Genomic DNA, 11,625 nt, shown 5'->3' on the forward strand with positions numbered 1-11,625 from the left:
CATGCCCTCCTCCAGGAGATCTTCCCAATCCAGGGATGTGAACCCCCGACTCTTAATGTCTACCTGAATTGGCAGGTGGATTCTTTCCCACTAGCGCCACCTGATTTCCAGGACTATGTGCTGTCTAAGAATACACTTGTGTATGAGTACAAAAAACTCCAAGGCTGAGTTGTCTTTGGAAGAGACATCACGTGGAAGATACTGCTCATGTCCTAACTGCTTATACACAGGCAGTGATATTCAATAGATAAGGAGCAGAGGGAAGAAGGAAAGGGTATTTGTAGAATCAGTGACCCACTCATGTTCCTTCTGACCATTTCCTTATTCTTCTTTTTATGTTGTCATTAAATTTTATCTTTACTTTTAATTTTTTGACCACGGCGCACAGCATGCAGATTCTTAGTTCCCCGACCAGGGATCAAACCCACATTCCCTGCAGTGGAAGCATGGAATCTTAACCTGGACAACCAGAGGAGTCTCTCCTTATTGCTTCTTAAGTAGCTCATTTACTTGAAGCACTTGAAAGGCCCTTTTAAAGTTCAGGTTACAAGCTGCCTTACAAAAAGCAGGACTGCTTCAAAGGAAACAGTTACAGAGGAAGGTTGGTATGAAGAAATGATTAGTTTGGAGGAAAAAATCTGTTCTCTTTTAGAACAGATTTGTATGTTTGTAGTTTAGGGCATTTTATGTGTATATAGTGTCATTTGTTCACAGGGAATCACTCCTGATGATGTTATATGGATATGCACACTGTAACATAGTTATTACTTTAACCGTTTCATTGAGATATAATGCATATACCATACATTTCATTCACTTAAATGTACAATCCTTTTAATGATATACAGGAGTACAATGTTATGTATAATATGGGACCTTATGATATACCTTTTAAAGCTGTCTCTTGGTGGTAGAGTTTAAATGTACAAGAAAAATTATAGGGCCCAAGTAATCATTTTAGCTTTCAAAAAGTCTAATAAACCTCCACAGTAGCTTTGTTTTTGCTTTAAGGAAGCAAACACTCTTGCTTTAAGGAAGGAAGTTAGAGATGTTTGCCTCTCCAGAAGTTTAAATGCAATTATAAAATTTCCACCACCTTCAGTGGTGTGGAGAGTGTTATTTTCATGTTGTTAAAATACAGAGTGAAGCTGTTTGAAGTTTTCAGGCATAACTTCACAAGTTTTCCAGTATAGCCATGGTATATAGCAAAATTTTTAGTTTGTTTCCTTTTATGACTTTTGGTTATACACATGGAAGTCATTCTCATGGTTATAGTTTTCATTGTTGGTGGTGATCGTTAGGGTTTTAGTAGGTGATAATCAATCATGACCTTTTCCTTGATTTGTTCAGCAACAAATGAGAAATAAAATGCAGGAGTCAGACAGAAATGAAAATATCAGCTTTATTACTGATAAAATGGATTGTAAAGCAAGGCTTAGGTATATAGTCATAGCATCCTTGGATCATTGATTAGGTTTGGTGCTAGTACTGGAAAATTCAAAATAACAGTAGCATCAATGATGGAAAGACTATTTCACACCTAAAAGTCCAGAGGGGTCAGATCAAGATTGGTACAGAGCACTGCACAATATACCATCCCCAGACTCCTTTCAGTGTTGCTGCTTTGCTGTGTGTGGTTTCCTTTTCATTTAGGGGACTAGGATGCATGCTCCAGCTCCAGTTATCATGTATACCTTACAGCCAAGAAGAAATGAGAGGTGGGTAAGGGAAGGATGTCTCAATTTAAGGACACATTTTCCCTCATATTCCACTAACTGCAACATAGTCCCTTAGACACATCTAACTAGGAAGAATGAGTACAGTAATATATGAATGAGTTCTGTTCCAAGAGCATGTTAATAAGTCCAATTTGTTCATTAAGTCCAACAAAGTTAGCCTAGGTACCCAACTAACACGAGCTTCCCAGGTGGTATTAGTGATAAAGAATCTGTTTGCCAATCCAAGAGACACAGGAGACTCAGGTTTGATCCCTGGGTCAGGAAGATCCCCTGGAGGAGGAAATGGCAACCCACTCCAGAATTCTTGCCTGGAAAATTCCATGGACAGAGGAGCCTGGCGGGCTACAGTCCATGGGGTCACAAAGAGTTGGACATAACTGAGCACACACCCAACTAAAACAATTGACTATATAGTACTGTACTGTGGTAGGTTTATAATACTTTTCACACAAATACATAAAAAACAAACATACACACAAAATAAAACATTTTTAATCTTGCAGTACAGTACCTGGAAAAGTACATTAGTGCAGTACAATAGCTGGCATACAGGGGCTGGCTGAGTGAACAGGCAAGGAGAGTTACTGACTAAAGGAGGTGAATGATGGTAGAGCTGAAGCATCGTCAGCAATAGGAGATGGAGGGCAAGCTGCGGCTTCACTCACACCTGACGCTGATGGAATGCATGTCTGCATCTTTGACAGTTTGCAACTTGAAGGTTTGCAAGTAGAGTACTTACTATGTTCTCGATAGTCACATACCCAGCTAAAAACTAAGAATTTGGATAGGAAGGGAGAGAGTGCTGCTGGACAATCTGTAGTCTATGCCACATTCCCAAATTAAACTTATGCAGTCAGGCAACCACTGGGCTCCTGTAGACTAAGGGATGAGTGAGCTGCTTCTGGAGAGCAGGGACCAACCTCGAGGGTAACTTGCTTATAAGAAGGGAACCCAGGAAGGGCTGAGTCAACAAGCTTGGATCCTTCTCATTCTCTTCCACTCCAAGGCCAGACACATTTCTCCTATGCTCTTCCTTCCTCACTCGTGTTTGGCTTTTCTGAGGGGCAGTACAGGGAGCTGTCATAGGGCAGGAACGCAGCACATGATCTGGCACCACAATAACAAGGTTTTCTTAATTTCCCGTTATCTAACCTTTCTTTGTCTTCACTATTCATTAGATTAAGAAATCTTCCTGAATAGTCATAAGAGAGCTCTTCTTCTGGAAGAATGTCTCTGGCTGCAAAAAGTGCCAACTTTGGTACCATCGAGTCGATTCGGACAGGAATCATCAACAGGTTTGGCTCACAAGAATGGTTAAGGAATCGTCCAATATTTCCTATAGAGGCAGGATCCACAAATGTTTCCATTACCTGCCCATTACAGACATGCTCCCTGATGGCTATAATGTAATTCGAATCATGTATTGTTTGTAACTGAATTCTTCTGTGCACTTCAGAGATTCCTAACACCTCACCGGCATATTCACAGACAAACCGTCCTTTTGGTATGAAGTCCAGGGTACGAAGTCCCCAGCCTTTGTGATCCGTCTTGAACACCTGGAGGTGGAACTGCAGACCCCACTGGACCACTCTGTTCCTGCAGCGCTCGGTGCACTGGCACAGGACATTGCATTCGAAAACTGGCTGAGTGCACTTTGCTTCGGATCCTATATCTCTGAGGCATGAATGATCGTCATAGTTATTCTCACGACGGAGACAGGAGCAAGTACCAGGGAGGCAGGGAGTTTTGAGACAAGCACATCCAGGAAAGGTTATTTGAGAGGGATCTGTATCTGCTCCAGGCCCAGCTACGTGATCAGGAGTATACTGCAAAAAGCAGAAACACTGTAAGTCAGCATGGTACGTCATATATCTCACCTGTATTTCAAGCAGCTCTCGCTGAGACACTTCCCAATTCCAACAAGCAGAACAAAAATGACAAAATATATTAAAATACTGTCTGAAAACATCTCCAATTTAAAAAAAACATAAGGTTATTTCTTAGACTTAAAATTCAGTGGTTTCCTTTTAGGTATTGGAATAACACTAGGAAAAAATTATGAAATTTTCCCTGGTGGCTCAGACGGTAAAGGTGTCTGCCCGCAATGCAGGAGACCTGGGTTCAATCTCTGGGCCAGGAAGATCCCCTGGAGAAGGAAATGGCAACCCACTCCAGTACTCTTGCCTGGAAAATTCAATGGATGGAGGAGCCTGGTGGGCTACAGTCCATGGGGTTGCAAAGAGTCGGACACAACCGAACGACTTCACTTTCTCTCTTATCAGATATTGGAAATTTTGTAATCCATTTTGTTTCCCTCTTGGCTTTAAGTATCAGGAAAATCAGTGCTGAATTTAGTTTTTGAAAACAGCTAAGTATTTTCTCTTTGGTTTTTGATCTCTTTTACGTTTATCTGATAATATACATGTACATATGTATTTTTATTGTGAGTTACCTGAGATCTTTTTTTAGGATAAGAAAGTCATAAATGATAAATCAATGACCTTTGGGAGAGTCTTCCATTGATTTTTTGAAAGAATTTTTAAAATTTGAAGATTACCTAAACTCATATATTCTTTCATCTTTTTAAAAACACTGTTACCTTATAGTTCTACTTGAGTCTTCACAATGTTCAAAGCAGAAATTTGGCAAAAAACTTGCAGACAGAATTCGAAAACTGGTTATATAATAGTAATAGATACTGAAATTTATTGTAGATATATTGTATACATATATATACAATAGAAATCTTTTTCTTATTAAGTGCGAAAGGGATAAAACAAAAATGTTTCTTGGTCTTTTAAATGTATCTGTATTTTCAAAATGTCACATTTATAAGATGTTATGAAAAATAAGTCCTAACTCTAAAATCTCTGTGTGAAGCCTTACCTCTGGTTATTTCCTCACTGGCAGAATGAAGCATGTTCTCCAACCCTGCAGATCAAAGTATCCCTGGTAAGCCCAGAGTATTTCTTTATATAGAGAGTAATTCATTGACTTATACTTGTTTTGTTCCAAAAAGGAACTTTTTAATGAGACTTACAAAGAAGTAAGATAAACAAACAACAGGTAAGGAAAGTAAGGTGAAGTGAAAAATAAGTCAAGTGAGCTTAGATACCTAAGTGTGCAGCAGAAGTAGACTGGAGATCCGGCTGTGCACCAGGATAGTCAAAGAGGGAAATATGGTTAGAGGTATGGCTTGTACTGTCCTAAGGAACAGTCTTACTGTTCAGAAGCATTGACTTTTTCCAGTATGGAGACGGGAGAGAAATGTCACCAATGAGTCTGTCAAATTGTTCTTTTCCAGGAAGCAGTTTCATGGACTGCTTTTCATCTCCTTCATTCTGACCCTCAGGAAAGGCTGTTGGCATGCTGCCACAGCCTGTCAGCAAGAGACCAGTTGAATAGCCAGTAGTAATTCAGGGATTGATTTTAGTGAGTGCATCCAGAGGAACATTTGAACAGCCTACCTTGCAGTCAGTTTTCTATTAATACTGTGTCAATACTTTCAGAAAAAGTATTGAACAGCATGTAGTTACACTCTCTGTGGAGGCCTCGGAGGAGCTATGCAGTTAGGTGCAGAATCCTATATTTTAAAAAAAGCTGAGCTGGGGTGAAGGATTGACATCCTCCTGTGAAAGAATGGTGAGTGGGTGTATCTGCGGGGGAAGGCCAATACTGCTTAAAAAGTGATTTGGGGGTGGAGAGCGGAAATAGCTTCTCTTGTTTGTGTGGGTTCTTACAGCTTTAGCTTGGCAGAGGTGTCCTAAAAGGATAAAAGATGGCTTAGAAAAACATACCCTATCAGTCAGATTCAGTGACTACTGTCTTATACAGAATCTACTTCCAGATTTTAAGAGTCAACTTTGAAATGGTTACTGAGGCATTTTAAGAAGTGCTTGTAAAGTGAACACTTTACTATCACTTTGTAAAACTGTTCATGAAGAATTCTTTTCAATTGATGAGTTTTTAAAGGTACATATGGGGTTGAAGCAACAGTTAGAACTGGACACGGAACAACAGACTGGATCCAAATAGGAAAAGGAGTACGTCAAGGCTGTATATTGTCACCCTGCTTATTTAACTTCTATGCAGAGTACATCATGAGAAACGCTGGGCTGTAAGAAGCACAAGCTGGACTCAACATTGCCGGGAGAAATATCAATAACCTCAGATATGCAGATGACACCACCCTTACGGCAGAAAGTGAAGAGGAGCTAAAAAGCCTCTTGATGAAAGTGAAAGAGGAGAGTGAAAAAGTTGGCCTAAAGCTCAACATTCAGAAAACGAAGATCATGGCATGTGGTCCCATCACTTCATGGGAAATAGATGGGGAAACAGGGGAAACAGTGGAAACAGTGTCAGACTTTATTTTTGGGGGCTCCAAAATCACTGCAGATGGTGACTGTAGCCATGAAATTAAAAGACACTTACTCCTTGGAAGAAAAGTTATGACCAACCTATTAGCATAGGCTATGGTTTTTCCAGTGGTCATGTATGGATGTGAGAGTTGGACTGTGAAGAAAGCTGAGTGCCGAAGAATTGATGCTTTTGAACTGTGGTGTTGGAGAAGACTCTTGAGAGTCCCTTGGACTGCAAGGAGATCCAACCAATCCATTCTGAAGATCAGCCTTGAGATTTCTTCAGAAGGAATGATGTTAAAGCTGAAACTCCAGTACTTTGGCCACCTCATGCAGAGTTGACTCGTTGGAAAAGACTGATGCTGGGAGGGATTGGGGGAAGGAGGAGAAGGGGACGACAGAGGATGAGATGGCTGGATGGCATCACTGACTTGATGGACGTGAGTTTGAATGAACTCCGGGAGTTGGTGATGGACAGGGAGGCCTGGCGGGCTGCGATTCATGGGGTGTCAAAGAGTCGGACATGACTGAGCAGCTGAACTGAACTGAACTGATGGGCTTCCCTGGTATCTGAGACAGTAAAGAATCTGCCTGTAATGCAGGAGACGAGGGTTTCATCCCTGCGTCAGGAAAATCCCCTGTAGAAGGGAATGGCTACTCACTCCAGTATTCTTACCTGGAGAATCCCATGGACGAGGAGCCATGGGGTCGCAAAGAGTCAGACACGACTGAGCAACTAACACTTTCACTTTTCTTTAAAGGTGCATATAATTTTAATGTATTATAGAAAGCACTAAACTCTAAGGTGATTTTCTTTTTTGACACAGATGTATGTGTTGTATGTGCTTAGTCACTGAGTCATGTCTGATTCTTTGTGACCCCATGGACTGTAGACTGCCATGCTCCTCTGTCCATGGGATTTCCCAGGCAAGAATACTGGAGTGGGTTGCCAGTCCTCTTCTATGGGATCGTCCTAATCCAGGGATCAAACCCATGTCTCCTGTGGCTGCTGCATTGCAAGCAGACTCTTTACCACTGAGCCACAGGGGAAACCCTCTTATAGGGGTTCATAAACTGTAGAGTACCTACCAGGCATTCCTAAGATCTAGCACAGACACTCGACCTACTGAGTGTGTGGCCCACCACAGGACATGGGTGCTAGCAGGGGTGTGAAGTGGGGAGGTGGTAGAAATATCTGATGATAGCTTGAGTGTTCTGGATCCAGAGATGCCTATAGTTACTGCTCTTGGACTCTGCTGTTATGTGGGGCAATTGCTTTCCTTTTTTGCCTGAGTCAGTTTGTATTGTATTTATGTTTCTTACAAACAAATGAGTCTTGACTAATACACCCAGAGTGGAAGCTGAGCATGGTTCCAGGAAATGGCTGGAAAATTTAGTCAAAGATATAAACGGCTAATAAGCAATGAGGTCTCCAGCTGGGAAGTGAGATGAGAGCAAAGCGGGCAGGAGGCCAGCCAGGAACTCTGTGACTGCTGCCTGGAACTCTGGGCAAGCAATAGAGACCCTCTTAATGCGGAACATGGAATGTCCCAGAGGAGACATGCACAGGTCCAGGCTCGTATTAGCACCATGACTTATAGCAAGTGACTTGCTAAACTTTAGGTTAGCAACTATAAATCAGGGATAATAGCTATATTTGAGGGGGGAATGTTCTCAAGAAATTTAATTAACATAATATTGTACTCTGTGTCAGCCTCTTCATACTTTTAAAATAGTCACTTTCTTAAATTCTTCTAGATATCATTTCTAGATTTTTATATTTAAAACATCATATATTTCTGGCATATTACTTAAGCTCTCTAAACATTCCCTTCCTATCTTATCTCTCTTACAGGTTGCTATGAAGGAAATAAATGTGAGAAACCACGTAAAAAGCTTACTCCAGTGGCTGGCTCATAAGTGTTCAATATGAATTATACAGTAGCCATTTAGTAGTGGTGGAAAAAAAACAAACAGGTTCTGCAGTTAAACCTCTCAGGTTTAAACATACTCAAACCAAAATATGTGTGGGAAACCATATGATTATCTTCCTACCTCCATTACTTAACCATCTGGAGCAGGGAATACCAAGAGCTGACCCAGTACAGACTGTCTTCATTCATCAGTAAATACTGCCTTATTGTCTACTCTATGCACACGTTCCACGGGGTCGCAAAAAAGTGGGACACCACTTACCGACTTATCAACAAACAACATGCACATGCTGGGGTTTAGAAAGAATCACTCAGAAGAACAGAAAAGAGGACATGGGATTTTTATCACTTTTTCAGTTGTCACAACATAAGCTTTACTTTTTCCATGTATGTATCAAAGCACAAAATTGCCCAGGTAAGAGTTGGAAATAAATACAAGATGATCAGTTCAAAATGCACTAGAAACCAGATCCTTGAAGAACTGGGTGGAGAATTCACGTTTTTTGACAGAAAACTTAAGAGTTAAAATTTTTTATAAGCAGTCACCCAAGAAGCCAAAATGCAAAGAGAAGACTGTTAAAGAGTAAATATACCTCCTTGGCTACCCTCATATACAATTAATTTCTCCCTTCTCTGAACTATGTGTGCACTTATTAATAGCATGAACTTTGGAATCTTAAGTGGCAGAGACTTTCAGCCTCTCTGGTTGTACTAAGTGTGTAGGTCTGACCTTTCTAACAAGTATATATATCTTAAGGAAAGGCATGGTCATGAGGTTTGGGGTATGGAATGGTGATAGGTGTTGGGTTCCTATCCATGGTATTAGGCACAGAGCAGGTGACTCAGGGAGTGTTATTTGACTGCTTAATTTCAGCTCTGAATAATTTGATTGAAAGACTGATGTTTTTGAGTCACATTCTATACCACAGCCCCAGAAACTAAAACATGTCATTGCACAATATTCCAGGCTTAAACCCTAGGCCTCAATTCTGGATTTTAAGGAAGTGCTGTGAAAATCTTCATTCCTTTTTTGGTTGTTTTGAAACACCAGCTACAAGAATCTTTGTACTTGGCCTCTAGCCCCATGAGTTTGTTTTTCCTCCAAGCAGTTATTAGGAGACTGTGAGCCAGATCATTCTTGTCAAGGCCAAGTTGAGATCTTAAAAAGGATATCTGAGGCTGGTTTTAGAAACCTGAAAACATGGCTAGATCCAGCTCTTAGTTCAAGAAAATCAGTTTATTTTCTACTTGTGTTTCAACACCAATAGCATTATGATGTACTTGTTTCCAATCTTGAGTATCTGAATGTCCTTTTTGCCTTTTCATATAGGACCCAAAAGCAAACTAGACACAAAGTTATTTTTACCTTGAATTCTCTATGCCTTAATTCTTATGTGTATCTATGTCTGTGAAGGTAGGGTTTGGGGCAAGCAAACTCTTTTGACCTTTTTTAAGACTGGTATTGTGCTTCATGAATATATGGGAGCAAACTAGTTGAAGGCACTTTTAGACTTGTCATTACGTGTTTCAGGAATGCTTTAACTTCTTGGTAAGGCTATAAGCTCCTTAAGGAAGGGAGCTTGTCTTCTATTTGTAACTCTTAGTGGTCTCAGAACTGTGCACACAGCCAGGAAGCTAGAACACCATGGAATTGAGTCTTAGTTTCCTGATTTTCATTTAAGCCCACCAACTGTAGGTGTAAGGATCAATCACAGGGCTTCCTCCACCCCACCCCTTCCCCATATAGTGCTTTCTATATGCTCTTGTAAGCTCAAGGGCAGGAACTGTATTGTTACCATTTTGTCTTCTATGCCTAGTTTAACATGCCGGGCACATTATAGGCACTCAGTTATTTTTTGAAGAAAGAAAACAAATCAGTGTTTTTGACCAGGCATTTAGCAGTGTTTGGTCTTCAATAAGCTTTTTGGGATCAGTGTTTAATATGGTGCTTGTCAACTGTATTATTAACCACAAACTGCCTAACGTAGTTTGAAGAAAAATAACCATTTCCAACATAAATATCCTGCTCTACTCTTTGAAAACTGCTATGAATCTTTATTGTCTTACTTGATTCTCAAAATAACCCTAGGAAGAGGACAGGCAGGGTTTGATATTGATTATGGGTGTGACAAGGAGAATAAAACGTTTGCTTTCATTTTGGAGATGAAGAAACTCAGGCTCTGAGACATGGCTAAGATGATAAACCCTGAACCTAGCTCTCCTATATTTCCATGTACAGGGCTGTTTCACTCCAACATTCTTGTTTTTTGTGGGTTTGTTTTTTTTCTTTTGGTCATTCCTTGTTTCTTAAGCAACATGTAGGACAAGCTCAGAGAGTGAAAAGTTTGAGCAGAAAGAGCTTTGAGGTAATATTAGTGAACATTTATTGAGTTCTTTCAGCAAACCAGGAACTGTATTTTACCTGTAATTCTCAAAGCAATCTGGAAAGAGGTACTATTATTTTAATAGCACACGAGAGGGCTCTGAAGGTCTAGCCGAGGCTATTTATATTTGCCAAAGCTCTCACAGCATGGGGGAGGCCTCAACTAAGTCTGACTCCATAAGTTTTTAATCATGACACTGGGATCTTAAAAACAAGACACCTAAGAACAGAGAGGCCAGTGATTTGCTCCCTATCTTTCAGTGAGTTCTGGAGACAGAACCAGGAGAAAAAGCCAGGTTCTCAAGGCTTTTTCCAAGGCACCTCAGGAAACTTCTGGTTTTCTCTTAAGTGAACTGCCATTCTTAGGGTAGAAAAGACCTTGTAAAGGTCACTGTGAAGAGTTAGCTGAGAAAAACCCGGAAACTTGACAATTTAAGACCTATTTCCACGCGCAGACAGCTGTGAGATTGGGTTAAGAAAAAAAACAATGGTCGAAAAACTTGAACAACCCGAAGCAAGCGTAAGCGTCAACCATCGACAGACGACCACTTAGGTAATTGCGAACCGAGCGCGACGACCTCCTACCCTACTAGCACGCTTCCTGGAAAGGCGCCAGCCCGGACCCCGACGCTGCGCACGCAGCGCGCGAGACCGCCTAGCCCCGCCCCACAAAAAAAGATGCCGGCCACGCCCTCGGGGGCCGCGCGCGGCTCTCGGGCCAGCCGAGCCCCGCCCCTACCTGAAAGGGCTCAGGCTCTGCCCCTGGGGGCCAGGCGCTCACAGGCAGATTTTCAAGGCCACGCGCAACGTCCAGCTGGTCCTTCAAGGCCTCTGGCGCCTCCTCACACTTTGCCATTGTGCCAGGGCCAGTTCTCCAGGGCCTTAGCGGCCGTTTTGCCCCGACACGGTGCTCCTACCACCTAGACGGCTTGAGCCTCGCAGAGGACACTGGGAGTCTAGCCCTGGGGCCCCACAGCCTCATGGGAGCGGTAGTTTTTATACCGCAGCTCACGAGTGGCTCCTCCCTCCACGCTCAGCTTTCCTTCAATTTATTGTCTGGCTCAGTTTTTGCTTTGAGTCAGACGCTCAGCAAATAATACAAAACCTTGTAAGGTACGGACAGAGCTTTGGGGACACAGTGAAGTGCTTGACGTTTTTCTGTGCGCCCAGGGAGGGCTTTCGAGGCGAGGTCGTTTGTCCGTGTCTGAGGG

General features: G+C 41.8%; 1 protein-coding gene across 1 annotated transcript; it reads right to left on the reverse strand.

The window, feature by feature from the left end:
• Nucleotides 1-2,295: 2,295 nt before the first annotated feature.
• On the reverse strand, nt 2,296-11,325 carry LOC138087613 (histone-lysine N-methyltransferase SETMAR). Its single transcript, XM_068982885.1, has 2 exons — nt 11,154-11,325; nt 2,296-3,565 (listed from the first exon to the last, which is right to left on the reverse strand). Exons 1-2 carry the CDS (start codon nt 11,268-11,270, stop codon nt 2,762-2,764), a joined length of 921 nt encoding a protein of 306 aa, XP_068838986.1. The 5' UTR covers nt 11,271-11,325; the 3' UTR covers nt 2,296-2,761.
• Nucleotides 11,326-11,625: the final 300 nt, after the last annotated feature.

This window comes from Capricornis sumatraensis, chromosome 10, assembly GCF_032405125.1.
Source record: "Capricornis sumatraensis isolate serow.1 chromosome 10, serow.2, whole genome shotgun sequence".
NCBI classification, from domain to species: domain Eukaryota; kingdom Metazoa; phylum Chordata; class Mammalia; order Artiodactyla; family Bovidae; genus Capricornis; species Capricornis sumatraensis.

What these genes read in the sequence shown, in the direction of transcription:
- LOC138087613 (XM_068982885.1), bottom strand. Translation starts at nt 11,270, where the DNA reads ATGGCAAAGTGTGAGGAGGCGCCAGAGGCCTTGAAGGACCAGCTGGAC. An exon ending in CAGAGCCTGAGCCCTTTCAG is followed by an intron (nt 3,566 to 11,153) that starts GTAGGGGCGGGG and finishes TGCTTTTTGCAG; the next exon opens with TATACTCCTGATCACGTAGC.